The sequence below is a fragment of the Phalacrocorax carbo genome, chromosome 19, assembly GCF_963921805.1.
Source record: "Phalacrocorax carbo chromosome 19, bPhaCar2.1, whole genome shotgun sequence".
Lineage (NCBI taxonomy): Eukaryota > Metazoa > Chordata > Aves > Suliformes > Phalacrocoracidae > Phalacrocorax > Phalacrocorax carbo.
Window position 1 is genome coordinate 6,708,407 of NC_087531.1, and position 21,521 is coordinate 6,729,927.

At 54.5% G+C, this 21,521-nt stretch overlaps 3 protein-coding genes across 4 annotated transcripts; 1 reads left to right on the top strand and 2 right to left on the bottom strand.

Moving 5' to 3' along the window:
• Positions 1-268: 268 nt before the first annotated feature.
• On the bottom strand, positions 269-5,661 carry AMH (anti-Mullerian hormone). Its single transcript, XM_064469366.1, is given in 8 exon segments — positions 269-2,020; positions 2,022-2,337; positions 2,512-2,698; positions 2,862-2,963; positions 2,966-2,984; positions 3,718-3,896; positions 4,973-5,211; positions 5,213-5,661. Coding segments are annotated over 8 exon segments (2,007 nt in total). The 5' UTR covers positions 5,578-5,661; the 3' UTR covers positions 269-1,420.
• A 2,242-nt stretch (positions 5,662-7,903) lies between these two features.
• On the bottom strand, positions 7,904-13,666 carry SF3A2 (splicing factor 3a subunit 2). Its single transcript, XM_064469989.1, has 9 exons — positions 13,587-13,666; positions 12,362-12,528; positions 11,970-12,041; positions 11,604-11,650; positions 10,824-10,933; positions 10,044-10,093; positions 9,601-9,741; positions 9,023-9,091; positions 7,904-8,381 (listed from the first exon to the last, which is right to left on the bottom strand). Exons 2-9 carry the CDS (start codon positions 12,485-12,487, stop codon positions 8,049-8,051), a joined length of 948 nt encoding a protein of 315 aa, XP_064326059.1. The 5' UTR covers positions 12,488-12,528; positions 13,587-13,666; the 3' UTR covers positions 7,904-8,048.
• Positions 13,652-20,777, top strand: PLEKHJ1 (pleckstrin homology domain containing J1). Of its 2 annotated transcripts, none has more exons than XM_064469990.1 (6): positions 13,652-13,807; positions 14,765-14,832; positions 16,530-16,596; positions 18,063-18,153; positions 19,102-19,272; positions 19,718-20,777. In XM_064469990.1, the coding sequence occupies exons 1-6, from the start codon at positions 13,714-13,716 to the stop codon at positions 19,752-19,754; spliced, it is 528 nt and encodes a 175-aa protein (XP_064326060.1). In that variant the 5' UTR covers positions 13,652-13,713; the 3' UTR covers positions 19,755-20,777. The 2 variants fall into 2 exon arrangements, with proteins under 2 accessions (XP_064326060.1, XP_064326061.1); XM_064469991.1 differs by lacking the exon at positions 19,718-20,777 and adding an exon at positions 18,351-18,414 and having other exon boundaries at positions 13,653-13,807; positions 19,102-19,319.
• The last annotated feature ends 744 nt before the right edge of the window (positions 20,778-21,521 follow it).

Genomic DNA, 21,521 nt, shown 5'->3' on the forward strand with positions numbered 1-21,521 from the left:
CAAGCTGCTGCCGCTGTCTTCAGAGGGATGTCAGGGGAATGACCACCCGACCCCGCTGGGCCCCGGTGCCATTGCTGCAGGGTGGCTTGAAGCTTGCTGGTAACTAAAGAGGGCTGGAGAGCCCGTCACCCGGGGGTCCCTTTGGGCCTTGCCTTCACAGAGTTGCTTTTAGGAATGAAACACAAGTGCAATATCACGCAGCACTGTAGCAACTACAGGAGACATTCACAGCCCCAACCCACAGCAGGTTTAAGTATTTGCTAATTGAATAGAGGTTAAAATAAACTATTGTCATTTTTAATTGGGTATTAAATTGAATGTTTAAAAAAAACCCAACCTGTCATCCCTGGTTATGTTTGGGTGTTCTCTGTGCCCCCCACCACTGGTGCACAGGGGCTCATGGCTAACCCGGGTCCCCACATGGGCTGGGGGCCGGGGCCAGTGTGTGCCAGCCTCCGCCCGTGCCCCTGCAGCCCCATGGGGACGCTGCAAAGCCCAAGGGCTGGTCTAAGTGCTGGGGGCTGCAGCCAGGACGAGCCCAGCAGCTGCTTTCCTGGGGCTTGGACCCTGTGGCAGCCCTGGCAGGTCTCACAGAGGGCTGGGCTTAGCTGGGAAGATGATCTGGGGGCAGCCAGGCTCTCCATGCTGAAGCTGGCGGGGATGCGGAGCAGGTGCTTTGGCAGCCATTCGTACCCGCTCCTATTAATGGTGTGAGCAGCCCAGGAGGTGTAACAGGATCGCTCCCATCTCAGCCCTCTCTTCCTCCCTCCCCTCATCCCTCTATGGCTCTGGCAGCATCCCGGGAGCAGGGTCAGCACAGGGCGAGGCAGACATGACCCGGCAGCGAGCTCCAAGCCACTGCCAGTGCCCCTCCATGGCCCTGGCTCACATGGGGGCAGGTCCCCAGATAAAGGCTGGGGATTTTGCCTCTTGTTCTGCTTTTGCAGGTGGAGCTGTGTGGCTGATGGGGGTTTAGTGAGCTCAGGGGGCCGTGGGCTGGGGGAGTGGGGCTTGGAGGAAGCAACAACTGCCCTGCCCAGCCACTACAGGAACAGAAGGCAAGGGTAAAATAAGCATGGTCCTGGCCAGATCTGCCAAGCCTCGCCATCCCATGATGGCTCCACAGCACCAGTATCCAGTCCAAACCTTGCCACAGGGTCAGAGCCCTGCTGCAGCATGGCCACACGGGGACCTCGGGCACTCCTGGCATCGGGCACAGCTGCGGGGTAACACCAGGCTGCAGAGCAGCCCCCAGGGACCGGCACAGGTACAGACAAACCCAGAACCAGAGCAATGCTAACGAGCCAAACCATGGGGAAAGGACACCTGGGGAGCTCCCACCTTGGAGAGAAGCACCAGCTCCCAAGCTGCAAGGGCAAACTGGGCAAGGGGGGAGCAGGATGAGGGTGGGCGGGAGCCTCTACCAACAGCTGCACTCCTCTGCCACCATACTGGGGAACTTGCGGACCTCCAGCCCCTCCGTGGAGAGGCTGATGATGAGCTGGTCCAAGTAGCAGACGGGCACGCAGCAGGGAGCCCGCTGGAGGGGGGAGCCCTGCTCCTGCATGCCCAGCAGCAGCACCATGTGCAAGTAGTAGTTGGGGACACAAGTGGAGAGGGGCAGCTTGCAGGGACCCTCACAGTTGTTGGCCGCATAGACAGTGGGCATGACAATGAACTTGCGGTCGTGCAGGTCGATGGACAGCTCCTGCAGGCAGCAGCGGGCCTGGGGCCGCGTGCTGCGGTTCTGCCGCAGCACCTTCCTCCGCTCCTGCCAATGCACCCTCACCATCTGCAATGCCTTCAGCAGCAGCAGCGTGTGCAGCTTCCCAGAGCTGGGCAGCTCCTTGCCAGCTTGACCCTGGCCCGGCCCTGGCGGGTAGTAGCAGAAACTCAGGAGATGCTGGAAAAGCCCCGTGTTGGCTTGGAAAGCCAGGATGTCCTTCAGCTCCTGGATCACCACCTGCAGCTTGCCCATCAGCAGCTGCAGCACAGTCCCGTCTGGCTGCCAGCCCCCCCAAGTGCTGCTCCAGCATGGCTCTGCTGTCCTGGGGGAAGAGCAGCACCGATGGCTCCTCCAACTGCACCAGTCGCTCCAGTGCTTCCTCCTCCGACAGGTTGAGCAGCTGGTGAGGGAGGGTCTCCATCACCTGGAAGTCCAGCCAGTGGTGGGAGCTGGGCTGGGTGGGCGGCTCGCTGGAAGGGCTCAGGACCTGGCGGATGAACTGGGTCAGGATGCCCAGGAACTGGCTGCTGCTGCCAGGCGCTGGGGATGAAGCGTTGGCTTGGCTCGGGGCAGTGGGGGACAGCAGCTCCTCAGTCCCGGCCTGGGGTGGGCTGTGAGGAGAACACAGGGAGGGTAACAGGGACACCCTGCACTCCAGCGTTCCGCCAGGGTCTGTCCCGCCTCCTCCCACCACAGTCCCGCAGCAGAAGGGCTGGGGCTGCCCCTTTCTCCCCCGCAGCTCCCAGCCCCTGTGTTTTTCCATGGCTGTGGTGAGGGCCACAGACCTGAGCTGCGGGTATGGAGCCATGTCCACCACCCCGTCGGCAGAGAGGTAGGAAGAAGGAGCCAAAGCCACCTCCTCCTCCTGCTGTGACTTGGCCAGGAGGAGCAGCATGGGGGTCATCCTGGTGACGCACTTGTCATCAGAGCCAAAAAGGAGCTGCTGGGTCTCCATGGGGGGCAAGGGGGCACCTGGTGGGGAGAAGAGCGGTTGAGGATGGTGGCTGGGGTCTCCCACACGTCCCCAGAGCCCCTCGTTACAGACAGGCTTGAGAGGATCTCAGATGCCCGAGTCAGGACTCAGAGGGCACAGATGTCACTGTCCCCCACCACCACAGGCTTCCCATGGCCCTACCTCCCTCTCTGCAACGCCTGATCGCCAGCGAAGCCTCGAAGCTGAGCTGCTTGCTGGTGCGGGTGACAGACGCTACAGCATCTCCCAGGACCAGGTACTGGGGTCCCTGGTGAGGCAGAGGCTCTGCACAGAGGCAAAAGATGCAGGAGCCCCCAAGGAGGTGGGTGAGACATCACGGGGGGGGACACACACTCAAATGAGCCCCCCGCTGAGGTTCCTGCTGGCTCCTGCTCACCCAGTCCACAGTGGCCCAGGGAGCAGCGAACTGGGAGGGTTGGGGCCACCAGGAGCAGAGTGGGCTGGGGGGCTTCACTGCACAGCCCCAGAGCTGCTCGGGGAGCTGTGGGGTGCAGGGAGGCCCACGGGGTGCCTGGGTGGGCAGAGAGCCCCGAGCGAGCTCAGCCCCCGACCCACTTCTCCCGGCAGCGGTGCCATGGCTGCTGCCCCTGGCCAAGCAGAGACCCCTGGGGCGGGGGGGGAGCCAGGACCCCCAGAACGGGATGGGGACCCCGGGGTGTCCCTCTGTCCTTGCCGGGAGCTGGGGACAGGGCAACAGCACTTTCTTCAGGCACGGCTGGGCCTGGCGGGAGGGTGCGACAGGGCAGAGATGCTGGCGGGGGAGTGGCAAAGGGCTCGGGGGGGATGACAAAGGGGCCAGGAGGGGATGGCTAAGGGCTCGGGGTGGGATGGTGAAGGGCTCGGGGGGGGGGGGGAATGGTGAAGGGCTCGGGGGCAGATGGCAAAGGGCTCGGGGGGGGGGGGGACGGCAAAGGTGCTGGGCCAGCAGAGCCAAGACACCCTGTCCCACTCTCCCTGCTGACACCCAGGCCCAGGCACCCCAGCCATGGCCACCCACCTGTTCCCGCGTCAGCCCCATGCCAGTGGCCAGCAGCTCTTCTCGGCGCTCAGCGCCCAGCCCCTCTCGGCTGCCCCGGTAGAAGAGCAGCAAGGTGAACCGCAGCTCTCCCAGCAACCGGCCAACCTCTGCCTGGAAAACCAGCTTGAATGACAGCTTCGCCTGGGCTTCCCACTTCACTGGAAAGGAGAAGACAGAGGGGATGAATCGCCCCTCCAGTGGGACGGGGCTCCTGGAGGGGTGATGGGTGAGGAGGGGACTTTGGGGCCAAACACTGGTCCCAAGCAGCGGCCACAGCATCTGGGATGGAGCCAACGGGGTGGAGGGACGTGGCAAATCCCGTTCCCCGGTTTCAGGGAGGTGGTCAGCAGGGCGAACCCTGCAGCCCTGGTGAGTGGGGGGGGCTGCCTCGCTCCCAGAGCGGCTCTGGCAAATTTTCATGGGCAGATCCCCACAGAAATCTCTTCTCCCATGGCAGCTCCTCCAGTGGCTCGGGGATGTTGTGGCCATTGTGCCACAGCCAGCAGCACTGCCTAGGCAAGAGCCACGTCCCCAGCTGGCCAGCACCAGCGAGTTTAGCTGAAAAATCCAAAATCCAGGAGGGGAGGAAAAGTTTTCAAGATGAGAGAAAGAACTGTGACCCTCTTGCTATGCAGGAGGCTGGATTAAAACCGAGGGCTGTGCTCTCCCTCAAGCACAGTGCTTACCACTGAGACAGGCCAGAGGAGTGCGTGTTGCTGGGTCCTGCATCAGGCTGATGCTACACAAGCAAGCCCAGGACCCAGGGTCCTCAGCAACACCGAGCATTACAGATTGGCTCGGGCTGCAGCCGACTGCGAGCAGCCGGGCTCACATCACAGCAGGACCAGCCAGGGCCGCTTGTCTGACCCTCTCTTCTCTTTTCTCAGTCAGACAGAGTGGGGACAGGGTCCTAACCCGGGTCATTAAGGCAGAAAGTGAGAAACGCTTGTAATCTCGAAAGCAGAGCAGAAGCCACGGAGACTGTGGCACTGGGCGTTAGGCACAGGCAGGGACAAGGCACCCTGTTGCACACAAGCTATCATCACTACTAAAGCTTCTTAAAAGTGTACCCAGAAAGGCATTTTACTGTAGCGCTTTGCTAATTTTAAAGGCACCCAACCCCACAAAATTAATTTTGTTCCTAAATCTCTGATTTAGGACAAGCAAAGAGCATCGACCTCCCCAAGCCCCGTGCTTGCCCCACTCAGCCTCAGCACAGGGATTTTGCACCAACCTTCCTCCAGATGCAGCACAAGGAAGCAGTCCTGCCCCAGCTCCACCATGTGCGCATGGATGTGCTTCAGGGAATGGAGAGCAGCACCCCCCTCCCCGGCGGGGCAGAGCCCAAAGGTCTCGAGATAGCTTTCGTCCCAGCTGGTGCATTGCCTCAACAGCTTGATGAAGCTGCTTTCATAGTGGGTGAGAACACCCACAACTTCCAGGTGCCTCAGGGTCAGCCCGTCCTGGTCCATTTTTCACCCTGCACACAGGCCCCTCCAGCTCCCCGAGCGGCCACGGGTGCAGGCTGGAGCTGGACCAGCTGATGCCCCCATCCTCAGCCATCCCCTGGAGGCATTTTGCTCCTGGGCCAGGCTTTGAGAAGAGGCGAGCAGCAGCAGTCATCCTTGAGCTTGCCGCTGAGCTGGGTCTCACTCTTTCCTGTAAACTTGCTTTTTCTCTCTTTCTCTCGTCCGCTTCAAGTCCCAGCTCCTCCAGCAGGCTCAGCTCCGGCTGGTTAATAGGGGAAATCCTCTCCCCTGTGCTTGCTTTTCTCGGAAATGATGCAGAGAGGAGCAGCAGCACCAGGCACGGCAAAAGTACCCTAAGAGCAGCCTTCATGTTCCCAGTTCAGCTACTCCCAACACAGTCATCAGAGCCGCTCACAGCCACTCCATAACACTTGGGCGGAAGGGGAGGATGGCATCTCCCTTTTAAAAACCAGTGGCCTTGAGTTGACAATGCACAACACACCTCCCTTGAGAAACTCAAAGGATGCCACGCTCAAGAGGAGGGAGGGATGTTTCAAAGAAACTTTTTTGTTCTATTTTTGGGTTTGTATCTAGCATTGGAAACACAAAAAATTAAAGCGGTTTCTCTTACTCGTAGGGATGCACGTCCTTGACTTCAGATGTTTTCTAAAGGAGGATGGACGTCTAGACTCGGATCTTCATGGGAACTGGCACACACTATTCCCATCATCAGTGAAACACCAGGAGGGAAGAATTAGCCAGACTAGGAGGAGGGGGATAGAGACAGATAATGGAAACTAAGTAAATGCATGGCAAGCCACCCCCCTTGGCTGGCACCTCACACGTGGCAGGTTAGAGAGGCCACCCTGCAGGGGCTCCTAACGCCTCTCCTGAGCCCCGGGCTGCTTCGGCCTGGGAAGGACAATCTCATGGGGTGCAGCAGCAGCCTGATGACTTTGAACGCTTAAGAGTTGACTTAGAAAGTCTCACAACACACATATAGGACTTTTCCCTCTGTGAGATGCCGATACTCACTGTAACACTCAGAATTACCAATGCCACCTATCATTAGATTATTACCACCCCAGAGACCACCCTCCCCCAAGGAACCTCCTTTTTTTGCCAATAGCAGAGGGGAAGGTACCTGCAAAAAAATTTCCAACGCATGTTCAGACCCTTCTCGGGGTTTCCAAGACTTTGCAGTTTGGAGCTCAGGATCTGACTACAGCACATCATAAACGGGCTGTGCACCCGAATGGGAGAGGGACCACGGGCACCACACCAAAGGGCTGGTGAAGGCAGACCTCTCCTCCACAGGAACTGTGACAAAGGACAGGCAAAGGGGAGGCCCACACAAGCCCATTCAGGCACGGGGCCAGCTCAGCTTGAGCCGAAGCGCTGCTACTGCTTTACGGTGGTAAAGCCAGGGAGGGCTGGGCACACTCTGCCTGGCTCCAGCATTGGTACGGCTCCGGGTGTGATCCGTGCCAGGCCAGCAAAGGCAAAGACTTTGATTCCTCCATCAGAGGGGCACACAGCTGCAGGGCCGCAGCCAGCACAGCCTCCCCCGTGGTCCATGAAAGGAGCCAGGCACTGGCCAAGAGCAAGTGCAGGTCAGGCAGCCTGGCCTCCAGCGACGCCTTTACCCACCGAGCACACTGGTATCCCCCGCCAAGATGCCCCAGTTCGGGGAAATGAATCCTGGAAAGGACAGAGAGGAGACATCTCAGAACTACTACTTTTTAAGGGGAAACCATATGATTGTTTTAGTATAAACAAAACCACAGAGAACTAAAAGCTTGCTAAAACTAGCCTACTAGTGGGAGGATATATACAATAAAACTCATGCCTGACAGCAGGTGCTTCCTAACAGTACAGAAAACATTTAATGAATTATAATAACAACTGAAGATTTAATATCCCTGCAGTTTTGTCAATTTGAATGCTCCCAGATGCCCCTGCCACACAGGAGAGCACCAGCGCTTTGTTTGTGCACCCATGTTTGGCATAAACAGTCTAGTGAGCAGCAGGTAGGAGTGAGGCAGCTGCACACCGGGAGGGACGACTGCCTTCCCGAAACTGCCAATGAAATCTCATCTGGCGCTTTCCAAGGACTCCCGAGGAGCAGTCCAAACTGATTTCCTCAGCAGAGATGTTTCTGTGATTTAGCTGGCAGCACCTGAGCTACTGTACAGTGCCCCAGCACCAGGAGGAGAAAGGTTTCCAAATGCAGCAGGAGCACTGCTCTTCTGATTGCAACCCTAATTCAGCAGGGAGACGGGGAAAACAGCCTTTAGGAAATTCTGCTTGCCCTCCATCCTGCCCGCTGCTGCGATTACTGGGGATGCAGTAACAGAATCCTTTCCGTGTGCCTGTGACAAGTCTCCCCACCACCAAATGAATGACTTGATGAAGGACTTCAGTTGAATAGCAACTGATTAACCAGCTGGTAATTTATGGGATACGCATCAAGCAGACTAAGAGGGGGTAACACGTTAAGCTAAGGCAGCTGAGCTGAGGCGATGTAGCTGCTTCAGTTCGGAGGAGGTGAGGTGCCTAGAGATTTCCAATCCTTTGCCTCCTCTTTGGAGAATTTCCAAGATGTAACCAGACTGGGAATGCTTCATATATCTAAGGGCTAAAGAAAGCGAACACATGGCAACAGTTTTAACCAAGACACAGGAAAACAGAGAAAGGAAAATTGAAAACCTTTTAATGAACCTACAGGATTTTGTCACATTCACACGGATACAAAACAGATATTCTTCTGAATCAGTTGTGATCTGCATATGAAAAGACAGGAGCTAGAGGAGTCCAGCAGGACTGAGTCCAGGAGGGGCTTCAGTTGGAGGGAGGTGGAGGGGGGATAGTGCCTGGCCCCTCTGTGGGGAGAGGTGGTCTCATCATGGGTGGCAGGGGAGCAGGGGGGGGTATGCCGGGTGCTGGTGGCAACTGAGGCGGCACTGGAGGCGGTGGCACTGGTCCAGAGGGAGGCATGGGAGGCAGAGTCATGCCTCCCGGAGGCGGCGGCGGCATGGAGTCCGGCAGAGGTGGCCTTGGGGGCAAGCCGTTCATCAGCGGGGGTGGAGGAGGCCGCTTCACAGTTGGGGGCCCTGGAGGGAGGTTTGGGGGAGCAGGGGGCTTCTCCATCTTGAAGTGGAATTGGAGGAAGAACTGGGGAGGGGAGGGGAGAAAAGCAAAGAGAAGGGAACAATTAATCCTCAGGACAGCTTTGTGCCATCACACAAGACAGCTGCTCTCTGCCTTCAGGAACACAGCTCAGACTCTCCTGACCCGTTACCTCCACGGATCATGGCTGCCCTTCTACCCTGGCAGCATTCATGGCTTGCACCAGTCTTGTCCAGCCCTTTAACGCCTCTGAAACTTGTTCTAAGCGCTAAGCTATCCATGACACGGTCAGTACCTGTCACGGTGCATTTGCCCCCTGCTCTCACACGCAATACCCAGCGCGTACGTCCACACCACAGGCTCACCACAGACAGCTGCGTGCAGGAAACGCAGCGAGGAGCCACAGAGAGGGCACAGCGCTGCAGCTCACACACCGTTCTGCTGCTGCCAACGGCAACTGAGGATGCTACCTCCCAGGTTAAATTCTCACAAAGATCCCACAGAGAAAGGTCTTTCTGTCAGGAGGAGTCACTGTACAGTGGCATTGAAGGAATGAAGATTTTGGCATTGAAGCCAGCACAGGTATCGCTGATGTGTACTCGTCCTGCACTGCCTTCCCCCCAAGCTGCTCTGCCCTCCTGCTCCCTCTTTGACCCTTCAGAAAGATGCTGCGGTGCTCCAGCTACCTGTTTGGTTTCCCTGTTCCAGTGGGTCCAAAACTTTCCTTCTGCTTTGTCGATTTCTCTGCTTGGCACCTGCAACAAAAAAAGAATATGGAGCTATTATTAGCACCACAAGATCAGCTCAACGGCCCTTCATAGCACCAGAGCCTCCAAGATAAGCACAGTTATTCCAGGCCTTTGTGAGATGGGCTAGTCCCATATGTTATTAGATAGAGATGGGGGCAGGAAAGAATTAAGTTACTTCCCTATCGGTCAAGGACAAGTATGCTGGCAAAAAATCCTCTCTCAACATCTGCAGAAAGGCTGAGGAGCGAAGCCCAGAAGGCTCCTTTCTGTGCCAGACACAGAGAATTCCATGGCTCCCCAGAGCTCAGCACACAGCCTAGTTTTCATGCCAGAGTCCTCCACTAATTCTCAGCAGGGTTTAATGACTTCCAGTCATGTCTTCTTGACTCCCCTTTCCACTCCATTAACCCCTGAAGGCTAGACCAGAAGTCTACAATGATGCTCACTGGGAATTAACGTCTTGGAAAACACAGGAAGGGAACTTTCCCCAACAGTCAGTTAATCCCAAATCTTACCTTGAAAGCTATGGTTTCATAGGGCTCCGCTGCCATCAGAAGGTATTGCCAGCGTCTATCCGGGGGCTCAATCCTTTGCTCATAGGCTGACATGAACCGATGACGAGGCATGATACTTTCTGCAATCTCCGGATAATCAATCTGTTGGGGTGTTATTAGAGCATTAAGGAGATCATCCCGTTTTCAGTCCCCCTTCATACAAAATGAACCCCTCAACTATGAAGCATATTGAGAGATCAGCTCCAAACAGAAAACTTAGTGTCACCGAAGGAAACAGCCTGACCATTGCAGTCATGGATTTGCTTGACACAATCAGCAGCAGAGGACTAGCAGGGTAAGGCCTTTTAAAATTTATTTATTTCATGAATGCTGTAAAGAACTGCTCATTTAGCAGGACTTTTACTTGGATAAACCCAACACCAGGGATTTAACAGTGCCCTTACCTGGAAGAGAAGGCTCTGCTGGCCTGTTTCTGGATCCCTCTGTTTGGTCACTGTAAAGAAAGCACGAAAGCTCAGTACATCACATATCAGGGTCAGAGCAACATTATTTCTGCCCTAGGAAACACACAAAGCTTCCAACAACAAAGCATTACAAGATTTTTCTCCCATTTATCAAACAAACACCACATTGTCTTTAACTGAAGCTACTAAGGATCTCTACCGAAATTCAGCTGCTCTGGGGCAAAGACGCCAAGCACTGCAGAACTAAGCTGGGAGATAAAGAAGCCAAGTTGTATACTGAAGGCCAAAACAAAACAACGGGGAGTTCAGCGAAAAAACTTGAGCTAGATGGGCAACGAGTGATTTATGAGCATTAGTGAAAGACAGTGCAGCACGATAAAAGGAGAAGAGAGACCGAAACAATGTCATCATCTCCTGCATGACTACTAAATAAGAGCTGAAAGACTGAGACATACCAATCTATTATTAAAATGGTTGTCACTCGACTGTGAGCAATAAAGAGATGTTCCATGGGAAATTTAAACAATAAAGGACATCAGGAGATAAGCCCATATCTTATTCATGGACAGATCTGCTAAAAAGACTGACTAATAATTCACATCCATAGGACTGCACTTCAGGCAAGCTCCAGCAAGCATTAGGTATCTCCAATGACTGGAATATGCTATAGATACTATATAGGAATATATCTGTTCTTTAGATATATACTGTTATAGGAATATATCTAGTTATAGGTAGTATGTCACGCCCCTGAGATACCTTTATAACCCGGTCGTCCAATTTTCACAAATTTCTTCACTTCCACTTTGACTTTTTCTGGTGCGGGCTGGGCAGGGGCTTCCTTAGCTTCCTTGGCAGCTCGACGGGCCCTGGGTTAATTTGAAATGTGCCAAAACGCAAAAGGTTAGCTGCACTTCTTCCTAAAAGATACACGAGGAGCGGTTTGAATCCCTCACCATGGAATATTCAGTGCTTCACAGAAAGCATGCCAAGAAAACCTGCTATTTCTCTTCCCCATGCACCACGACAGGCCACCTGTATCCACCCCCTGACTAAAGGCCAGCATCTCAATTATCTCATCCACCCCCAAGATGACCTTGGTGCCTGTCTCCACAGATGGATTTCAGAGAGTGACTTCTTGAAATAACAAAGAAAAATCCCTACAAACTAGTAATCTAAACCAAAGCAAACTGGATTTCTTAAAACAAAACTTACAACTTGCACTCACAAAACCAGGTCCTTACACCTAGACTCAGACAATTCGCTTTTAAAACCCTTTCTCCCCCTTCCTTCAGAAATCCCACAGCTGGCTTTGAACTTGAGCTCGAAATGGAGCTTGTCAGCACCATCTTTTGGAGCAGATCTAGGCTGCACCTCCTGGCTAGTGCCAGGCTGTTCCCTAGAAAACACACACGGTGAAAGAACACTCAAGCACAGCATGCTACTGTATAATGGAGTTCAAGATTTATCAATGCACACAAACATAATTTTAAAGTGCTTAGGTAACAGAGAGTGAAGTTACAGCAGAGAATGACTTACAAATTGGTCTGATGCTTCTTCCCCTGGGTATGTGCTAAGTAACTTCCCTGAAATAAAAACAATGAAGAAAGTTAAACGAAGACAGGACCGTTCCCGCACTGAAAGATACTTGTCACAGAGGAGAGACTGTATCATGCGTTGACAAGGATATTTTAATCCTTAGCAGAGAGGAATCTTACTCAAAGGTTGCAGATTGCTCTCAACTGAACTGTCACAAACTGTCAGGCTTAACTCATACAAGCCGCAACTCAACCATCATCTCTTCAGCAGTCAGTCATCAGACACGTCCCAGGTTCTTGCACTTGAAGCTACTATTGTTCTAAAATTCCTGCTGCCAAGATCAAGACAGACAGCCGTGCAACTCACCTCATTGTTGTGCAGCGTTAGGCAAAGCTTGCATTCATAAGAGCCCAAGTGATTTTTCATAAAATAAGGGTCCTAGGAAGAGAATTATTTAAAAGTTATGTGCAAAATACATGGCAAAACAACAGAATAATCAAAATACCGCCAAACTTTTGCTGCACTGAAAGAACTGAGTTAATAGATTTAAATGAATAGCATAACACCGCTTTAGGACTATGAAAACAGAGAGAAACAATAGCATTTTTGTTAATTAGTGACAGACAGAACTCTCTACTAAATCTCTCTCCCTCCAAGCCGTTTCACTCGGGCAAAGCTCTAAACTTATGCCCACAACAATCTGCAGGATGGGAGCCCTGTGTCTTTTCTTTCCTATGCATGCAGAGGCCAAGGCTCACCTTATTGATGTCGATGGTTTCCAAAGCCAGCTGCCGGAGCCGCTCCCTGCGGTCTCGGTTACTTTCCGAGGCAGAGGCTACACCTCCACTTCCAGTTTTACCTCCAGGACGATGCTGAAAATCCATGATGGGGACTTCTGTGCTTCAGCTACTTATGGAGAAAGAGTCTGGAAAAATGAGGAAAAGCAATGTTGAGTGATAACTGACGCTTCTCCTAACTGCAGTTTGTAGTGCTGTTTACACCCATCAGAAAGGACACAAGACAAGCACGACAAACCATGCCCCCGACACTCGGCACGTGATGCAATTCAAACGGAGCAGGTCTCATACCGCTGACTCAGTGAGTTGAGTATAAGTAAAATGATCCACAACAAGAAGCCCCAGAGCCCTGCCCACCTCCTCAGCCCCTTCTACACACAGACGTATCCCCGCAACATGTGTGGCAGCCACACCAGCAGCTCCCCACAGCCCCCCCGACCAGGAGCCTCCAACACCCCACCTTGGCAGCCAGCAGCCCCAGACCCTGCTGTGGGCCACAGCCCCTCTCCACCACCAAGGCTCAGCGCTGCCCCCCACTTCAATGCCCCCCCTCAGGCCCCAGAGCCGCCCCCAAACCCTCTGCGAGGGCCAGAGCCACCCCCACCTCCCCCCACACATACATGAACCCCCCCCAACAAGGGTAAGACCTTCGCAGGAAGGCCACAGAGAGCCCTCAAACACCCCCCAGCAAGGGTCAACCCCCTCCAAACCCTCCCCAGCCCCTCAGCAAGGGCTAAAGCCCCCACCCCAGTGCCCCCCGACACCTTAGCGAGGGTCAAACTCCCCTGAACACCCCTCAGCAAGGACCAAAGCCCCCCAAAGCACCCCCCAACAGCCCCTCAGCAAAGGTCAAAGCTCACACCTAAGCGCCCCCCAACCCCTCAGCCAGGGTCAAAGTCCCCCTCAAACACGCCCCAGCCCCTCAGCAAAGGTCAAAGCCCCCCCCCCCCCAAGCGCCCCCAACCCCTTAGCAAGGGTCACACCCCCCAAGTATCCCCCAGCCCCTCAGCCAAGGTCAAGGCTCCCCCCAACCCCTGAGCCAGGGCCAACTCCCCCCCCAAACACTTCCCAAGCACCCTTCAGCAAGGGCCGCCACCCCTCAGGGACAGTCCGGTCCCGGACGCCCCCCCAACCCCGACAAGGCCCCAGAGACCCCCGGACCCCCTCCGGGTCCCCCAGGCCGTACCGGCGCGCCGGGCCCCGCTTACCGCTCCCGCGCCGCGCATGCGCGCTGCCCCCTCCCCCGCCAGCGCGAGCGGTTCCGGGGCAGGCAGGAGCGGTTCCGGGTCGTGGCGGGGTCGGGCGGCCTCACCATGCGGTACAACGAGCGGGAGCTGCTGTCCCTGGCCCGGCAGCCCGCCGAGAAGGCGGCGGAGATCCTGATGCGGGTGCCCAAGAAGGGGAGCGGTGAGGGGGGGTCGGAGGGGCGGGGACTGGCAAGACTGGAGAGTCAGGGCTTGGGAACTGGGGGTAGGACCAGGGCAGGACTGGGAGTGGGGACACGGACACGGACACGGACACGACTAGCTGCGTTGGGTGGGCAGGACTGGAGCGGGACTGGGGGTGCTGGTAGGCAGGGCTGGGAACAGACTGGGAGGGCTGGTGTGCAAGACTGGGGGTATTGGGACGTGGGAGTGGGAACAGACTGGGAGGACTGGTGTGCAAGACTGGGGGTATTGGGACGTGGGAGTGGGAACAGACTGGGAGGACTGGTGTGCAGGACTGGGGGTATTGGGACGTGGGAGTGGGAACAGACTGGGAGGACTGGTGTGCAGGACTGGGGGGGAGCACAAGTGGCAGCATTAGACCAGGGGCGCAGGGACCAGGGGATGGGGGGAAGAGGCTCTTTCCTGAAACCTCCCAGCAGATGCCCGTGCAAACCTGCACTGGGGTGCAAGGCTCAACCCCGCTCCCTCGTCGCGGGCCCCTCCTCCGCCCAGGGACCTGCAGCGTCTGGCGGACTTTGTCCGGAGGTGACCTCTGCGCCGGCCGCCGCGGGCAGGGCCTCCCCTGGGACTGGCAGCACCCTGGGGGTGCTCAGGGCCCGTCGGCCGCGTCCCCTGTGTGTCGGTGCCGTGGGCTCTCTCAGCCCAGCAGCCACTCGGGAAGCTGCAGAGTGACTTTGTCACCCTGTGGCTGCGGTTCAGCCGAGGGCAGCCCGGCGGGGTCGGTGCAGAGGGTGCCCTTCCCGAGTGCGTCGCGTGTCCTGAGCTCCTCTAGAAGCAGAAGGCTAAAGCGTACCGGAGCTTCCCCATAGGTTTGCTGGAATTGGTGCCGTGCTGGGCGCTAGCGGGGGTGGAAGGGGCCTCCCCATGCCGGCCAGCTCGGCCCTTCCACCCGCCTCAACGCTCTTTTCCTTTACAGTGTTAAAGAAACGCCTTGTGAAACTTGTCATCAACTTTCTCTTCTACTTCCGGACAGACGAAGCAGAGGTATGGATTCTGCTTTTTTGTTGTTGTTGTTTGTTTCCCTCCCTCTCCTCTTTTTTTCTGTGAATTGATTGTGTGGGCTTTGTAAAGTGGCACGGTAACTGGCTGCCAGAGCCAGGACGCAGCACCCCTATTTCCTCTTCCATCTCCTCAGCAAAAACTCCTGGGGGTGAGGAGCAGCTCTGCCATCTAACTACAGCCCGCTGCTTCTCTGTGAGCTTGGAACGAATCTTTTAAACATAAGAGTTGCCCCAAAACTGCAAAAGGTTGAGTCTGTGATGTTTGTTTGTGGGGCTGTGCCTTATCATACCAAACTGTGAGGGGAAGCTTATATTTTGCTCTCCTTGGAGAAGAATTAACGTTTTTTCTTCTTTTTTATGCTAGAAATTTTACTTGCGTACAACGCACACTGCTACTGGGAAGCTTTTGTGGCTGTACCCTGACAATATTGTTATTTTGGGCATACCCAGGTCTAGGGAAACAGAAATGAGGGATGGGGCCTTTGGGCTCTGTTTCTGGCTTGGCCACTGCTAAGATCTGGTGATTTTTAGTGAATCCTGTGGTAACAGTTGCTAAAGATTCTCTTCTTGGAAAATGAATATAAAAGCAATCTTAATAATGCATGCGAAGAAAGGTGTTGTGTGCATGCTGGTGCTACAAACACAGGAACTGGAAAGCTTCTAGTGGCGTTTTTAGACTCGTTCCATCACAAATATTTTACCCTGATACCAGCTGAGCTCCTGTCTTCAGAAATACCCTTCCCTCCTTTCTGCCGGAGTGCAGTCGCTAACCACGGCCTCACTAGAGCTGCAGTCGCAGTTCTCTGGGTAGGGCCGAGATGCTGAGCGGTCACTCTGGCATGTGTCTGTGTAAAGGCTCAGCTGTGGCTCCTGCACTGGCGTGGGACGAGGCTCTGAGAACACGGCCCGTCTCCTTCGCTGCCGCTCTGCTCTCTTCTTATGTGGGAGTTATTTGTAAATGCTTGTGTGTGTTCTGGTGGGGGGGATGGTCTTGAATAGATCAAAAATAGCTCAGCAGGTAGGTGGAGGGTGCTAATGTAAAACCGTCGTGCCAGAAACATGTAGTAAACCAGGTTTTTCAGTATCTTCCCTCCCCTCTCACATTTTGTTTAGCCTGGAAAAAAGAATTCACTTGTGGGTTGCTTTTGTTTATGGCTTGTATCACCCTTCGGTTCTCATGTCCTTGCTCAGTGCACGCTGGCGAGCAAATAGTACCTACCGCTTGTCTGTTTATCCTGAGCTGTTCTCGTTCATCAACACACTGTTCTTAACCTCTTGCAAGGCTTGGGGACAGCCCTTACAAAGTACAACGTGAGTTGTTCTGTGTGTCGTGGTAAATATTTAATCTTCATTTGATTTACTGAACAAGGAAGTAAACGTGTCTGCGTCGCAGAAATGAACACCAAAGCCCAGACTGAATCTGACCAAGCAGAAATGTTTAACACCTAATTAGTGTATGCAAACTGTTACAGGCAAGACTAGCACAATGAAGCATGTCAGCAGACACAAAAAGGTCGATTAAAAGAACATGGAATTTTCGTGCAATTGGACTGAATTACTTTAAAAGTAGCACCGGGTTATGAAAATTGCTTAAAAGGCACTGAGCAAACTCCGTGGGTTCAGACCACTGTCGCACGGGTGGGCAATGCGGCTTAAACCCTCTCTCCGGGTCTTTTGCAGCCCATTGGAGCTCTGCTGCTGGAGCACTGCAGGATCACCAAAGAGGAGGAGAACGTCTTCTCGATCAGTGAGTTCTGCGTACGCATTCCCTTTGTGTTTCCCTTACGGCAAATACCGTTATGTGAAAGGAAACGTTTTGCTGCGGAGTTTCTGCTTTTCCCTCTGTTTCTCTGTAACAGCAGGGTTAGTGCTCCTCAGCCCTTCTCCTCATCAGCTGCCAGTGGTTACTCTGGTGTTGCCGTGCCCCATCCTGAGGGCAGCAGGCTTTCAGTGCTGGCTGAAGCAGGCTGTGTGATTTGCACAGCTGCATGTGAGGAGAGAAGCAGCAACAACAGACAGAGCGCAGCTTAGCGCTTGCGGAAATCCCTCTCTAGGAGGGTTTGCTGTTGACAGATTGCTGCTTCTGTGCTATTGCATTTTATCAAAAAAAGTGACTCAGATAAATCATCTGTTGGGCTAATCTAGCAGCAAGTCCTCCTGCCACGCGGTTTGTCCTTGTGTTGATAGCCACGGCTCCAGCTGGCTTGTGGTGTGTCATCCTTTGTAAGCAGCCTTTCATCCAACAACTAATAATTGTGTGAGAGGTATGTGGTGAAAATAACAGGATGTTTCTCCAAGGCCATCCCCATATCTTTTGGCCTGGTTGTCGGGCACAGCTGCTTTTCTGTGTAGAGCCTTGTCTCCTCTTTTAGCTGGGAGATGTGGTGCTCTCTCTGTCTCCAAAGGACCCTCAAACAGCCCGAACGTACCGATCTCTCTAAGCACCACACTCTGAATTTCTGGGGCTTTAGGACCGTCCTGGTGGATGAGGATTCCTGAGAAAAGTGTTCAAACCAACAGCAGTTGGTGTTAGGTTGTGTCCCCACACGGCGGCCCTGAGGGGTTTGATGCAGTCTGACCCAGTTATTTCTCAGCAGCAGCCTTGATCTCTGTGGACTGTGTACTAAAGAGCAGAGCTCTGGGGAAAATGTAATTAATTAGATGTCCTGATTCTGTCTTGGTAAAGAACTGGAGTTGCACGGGGACTTGCTTTCTGCTGTGCACTGTACCAAATTCCCAAAAGCCGTGAGCAAAGACAGGTCAGTACCTTCTCCGAGTACAATTTAATTCCTCAGATGGCTGCCCTCTGCATATATCAAAATCACTTCCTTGGGGCCATTTTCCACTTTGGTTACTGACACTCTGGTGACTGTTCACAAGGAGGCTCAGGGAGTTTCAGTCCTGAATCTGAGCATGTTGGTCTGGTTCAGTTCTGAGCTGTTGCTCTCAGTTTCAGAAGTTGCTCTTTCCTCTCAGAAGCCTTTGGCTGCCATAAGCTGATGGACGCTGTAGGCAGCTGCTCTGGGTCACCTGGGAGCCACCCAGGGAAGGGAGAGGGAACAGAGGCCGGGGTTACCAGCTTGTTCACATCTTAGTTGAACAGAGGTGCTAATTGTGGCCTGGTAGAGTCTGGCTGTTGCTGGGGAGGGAGAACAGTGGAGCACAGGCAGCTCTGCCAGGACCTCCCTTAAACCTTTTCCTTATCCCTGGCAGGTTTCGTTGAGGAGCCAGAGAGGAAATACTGCTTTGAATGTGACAGTGAAGAGCAGTGTCAAGAGTGGATTGAGGCACTAGAGCGAGCCAGGTAGGCTGAGCCACTAGTGTGAAGCCTGCGTCATGCACTCTGCGCTGTTTATCTCCTGGGATCAGCTTATGGCAAACCCAGGGAGGAAAGCGGTCGTCTCCTCCCAAGCCAGCTTCCCTTCAGCTCTAAATAGCATTTGAAACTTCTCCACATCCTTTTCTGCTCAGCCTGTCGCATAGTCTGTTCCTGTCTTACAGCTATGAGTTCATGAGGAGGAGCTTGATTTTCTACCGGAATGAGATCCAGAAAATGACAGGGAAGGTGGGTCCCTTGAAGTCATCTTGTTGGGTGGTGACCGATGGGTTTGGGCTGGAGCAGGAGCTGGTGATCTCAGGTGTTGCTGCCAACTGTCTTGTTCAAGGCTGTTTGCTGCCATGTGTACAAAAGAGATCCCATAGTAAGCCAGATCCTGAAGCCATTGTCTCAATGGCCAGACCTGAGAGTCTTCCTCTACCGAGCAGCCTGTGTTGTTGCGCTCAGCTCCGGCTCTTGGAAGAGCGTGCGTACAACGGTGGAGTGGCCCGAGGTTTGTAGCTTGACAGGTCCGGCCTGGGCTAGCCCGGGCTCCCACCAGTTCTCTGGAAGAGTTCCCAAGCCCTGGCCAGATCAGGGTGTACGTGAGTTGTGATGCTGCTTACACCTCTGCCAGGCTCCTCGGAGCATCCCTGCTGGAGGGGAGGGAGGTGGCTGTGGCTTACCTGCACGCTTCTGTGCCAGAGTGGACTGAATACGGCTCGTGGGCCGTGGCTATCCGCTGTGTCCTGCCTGAGGGTGGCTTGACTTTCTGCACCAGAAGCAGCAGCCAGGGGCTGAACTGGGGTAAATCCAGCACACAACTGGAATCGGTGCCCAGCCCAGCCCTGGACTGCGGGCTGGCTGAGGGACAGTCCTGCTGGCCTCCCCCCTTGTCTGCCTCTCACTGGTGCCTTCCCTGTGCTCTCGCTGCAGGACCCCCTGGAGCAGTATGGGATCTCCGAGGAAGCCCGCTTCCAGCTGGGAACGCACAAGCAGTAATCCCCTTGCCTGGGCCAGACTGGCTTCTGGCCCCTGCTCGCCCCAGAGGGTCAACCCAAGCCCCCCTGGGAAGAACAGCAGCAGTTCCTCCACAGCGCTGACCAAGTGACTTTTTTAATTTATTAGCCAAATAATTTTGTATGATTTTTTTTTTAAAGGAAATTCATTGCACATTCCCACTTGCCCCAGCTGTGGAGGCAGCCGGTCTTAACTGCTTCCTGCAGACTGTGCCCTTGAGCTGACACCGTACTGCTGCAGCGGCAGGAGTAAAACCAGCCTGGCTCCTAGCGAGAGCAGAGGCAGGGACTGAACAGAGCTCCCAGCACCTGCTCCCCTCCAGCACAGGCTTGCATCCCTCTGGCCCCGAGCTTCTGAGGCAGGCCCTGAGCCAGCTCTAGCCCTCTTCTTCCTCCCTGTCCCTCTCCTGCAGAAAAGCTGCTCAGCTTTTCTGGCTCAGGATCTTCCTGCAGTCTCCAAGGGAGCCATTGAGGGTTGTTCATCCCCTTGCTGTAAGAGGATGCTTCAGCCGATTGCATTTCTGTGCTTGCAGGGTTAACCCTGTCACACCCTCTCCTGTTCATTGCTGAGACCCACTGGCAGAGCCTGATGGCTCAGCTGTTGAGGCCTTCACTGACACGAGAGCTCAGCCACAGCTCCAGCTGACAGAGAGGGGGCATCTGCCTCCTGTGTCAAGGCATCAGCGTCTGTGTAGCTACTGGCACCTGCCTCTTGGGGTTGTTTCCTTCTTTTTTCCCTTTCTGGGCAGGTGGTGCTAATTCCTAGAGGCCTGATGAAGCCCACGCTACAGCCCATTAGAGCACTCTCATCAATGCTTTGGAGAACAAAGCTGCAAAGCACAGGGGAGCCAAGACAGGGCTGAGCTCTGCTTAGCGATACTGCCTCCCTCTGCAGTGCTGTGGGCTGGGCTAAGCTGTGCAGTAATTCAGCTTCCCAGAGAGGAAAGCCAGATGGAGAGGCTTGTAAAGACAGGAACTGCTCCACTTTGGCTGGATGTTTGAGCTCCAGGGCATGCAGAAGTTAAGCCCAGGGGGCATGCAGCAGGCATTAATGCTTCATTCCCTGAGCTAGTGCTGCAGCTCTTCCCTTTGTGAGTGTCCAAAGGGAAAGACCAGAAAACTGTGCCAAGGTCTCAGCAAGCTGGCAGGGAACAAGGGCTGCCTTCCCTGGGCTCCTGTAATGGAGAGATAAGAACATCCCTCCTCAGGGCTCTGCACCCTCAGCCAGCGCTCTGGCTGCACAAAGGGAAACTGCCCAGAGAGGAGGGATGGAAAGACACTCCCCACACCTGCAGCCAGGGCTCTAGCAACCCAGTTTCCCAGCTCCCACAGCAAAGTGTGCAGCTGGCTGCAGCAGCTCCCCTGGAAATAGACCAGGAAAAGCTCCAGGAAAGGCCCTTGGGAAGGTCCCAGGTAACATTCTCAGGCAGTTGATGACAGAAGGAACTCAAGTCACTGCTGGGGCAGGTAAATGCCCCAAGGGCTTGGCCTGAGCTTTGGGGGTTTGCAGCTCTGGGCTTTGTTCCACCTGGCTAGCAGGAAGGCTGTGCTGCAGCTAACCAGCACGTGGTACGTGACGGGGGGGGGGGGGGGGGGGGGGGGGGGGGGAGGGGAGAGCAGCCTGCACTGTGATCTGCGCTTGAAGGGAAGTTTCGGGGCTCTTCCTCTTTGACTGGGAATTAATGCTGAAACAAGAGCCCCTATTGCAAGCTTTAGTGGCCTGGCCTTCCCTCTTTACCTCATGCTGTTGGGTACCAGGAGAGTGGCAGATGTCACTGATGCTTTATTTTTAACCTCAAAGCCAAGATTTTTTTCTTTCCCTCCAATGGTTCCAGGTGCTTGCTCCAGAAATTACCAAAATAAGCAGAGGGACAGATGTCCTGCATAATGAGCTGAGGGCAGGGTAGGGTGGAAGCAGAAAATAGGTCAGTTTTGAAGACAGATGGCAACTCTAGTGGAAGCAGCAATGAGGGATTAAAAGCAGGAACATACGAGAGCTTGTGCTTTAGGGAATTAGTGTCCTCAGATGACTTTAAAGTGCATTTTAATCCTCAGAAGCCTACTCTGCTTTACCTCAGCGCAGGGGCATGTTCCTGACATGTTGGTGGGGTACACAGCAGCTTTACTTACTGTGAAAAAGACACTCGTCTGTCTGGTCGCTTGAGAGAGGACAGATGGATGCACTCCAGGCTCAGCAGCAGGATAACCAGAGCTGCGCTGCAGCTGCCATTTCCTCTTCTGTAGCATGAGCAGAGCAGAGGTGGGCTCCCCCACCACAGGTATCTGGCTTTGGTGTAGCAGCAGCAAACACTTCCACGGCTCCTGCCAGCCAGTTTC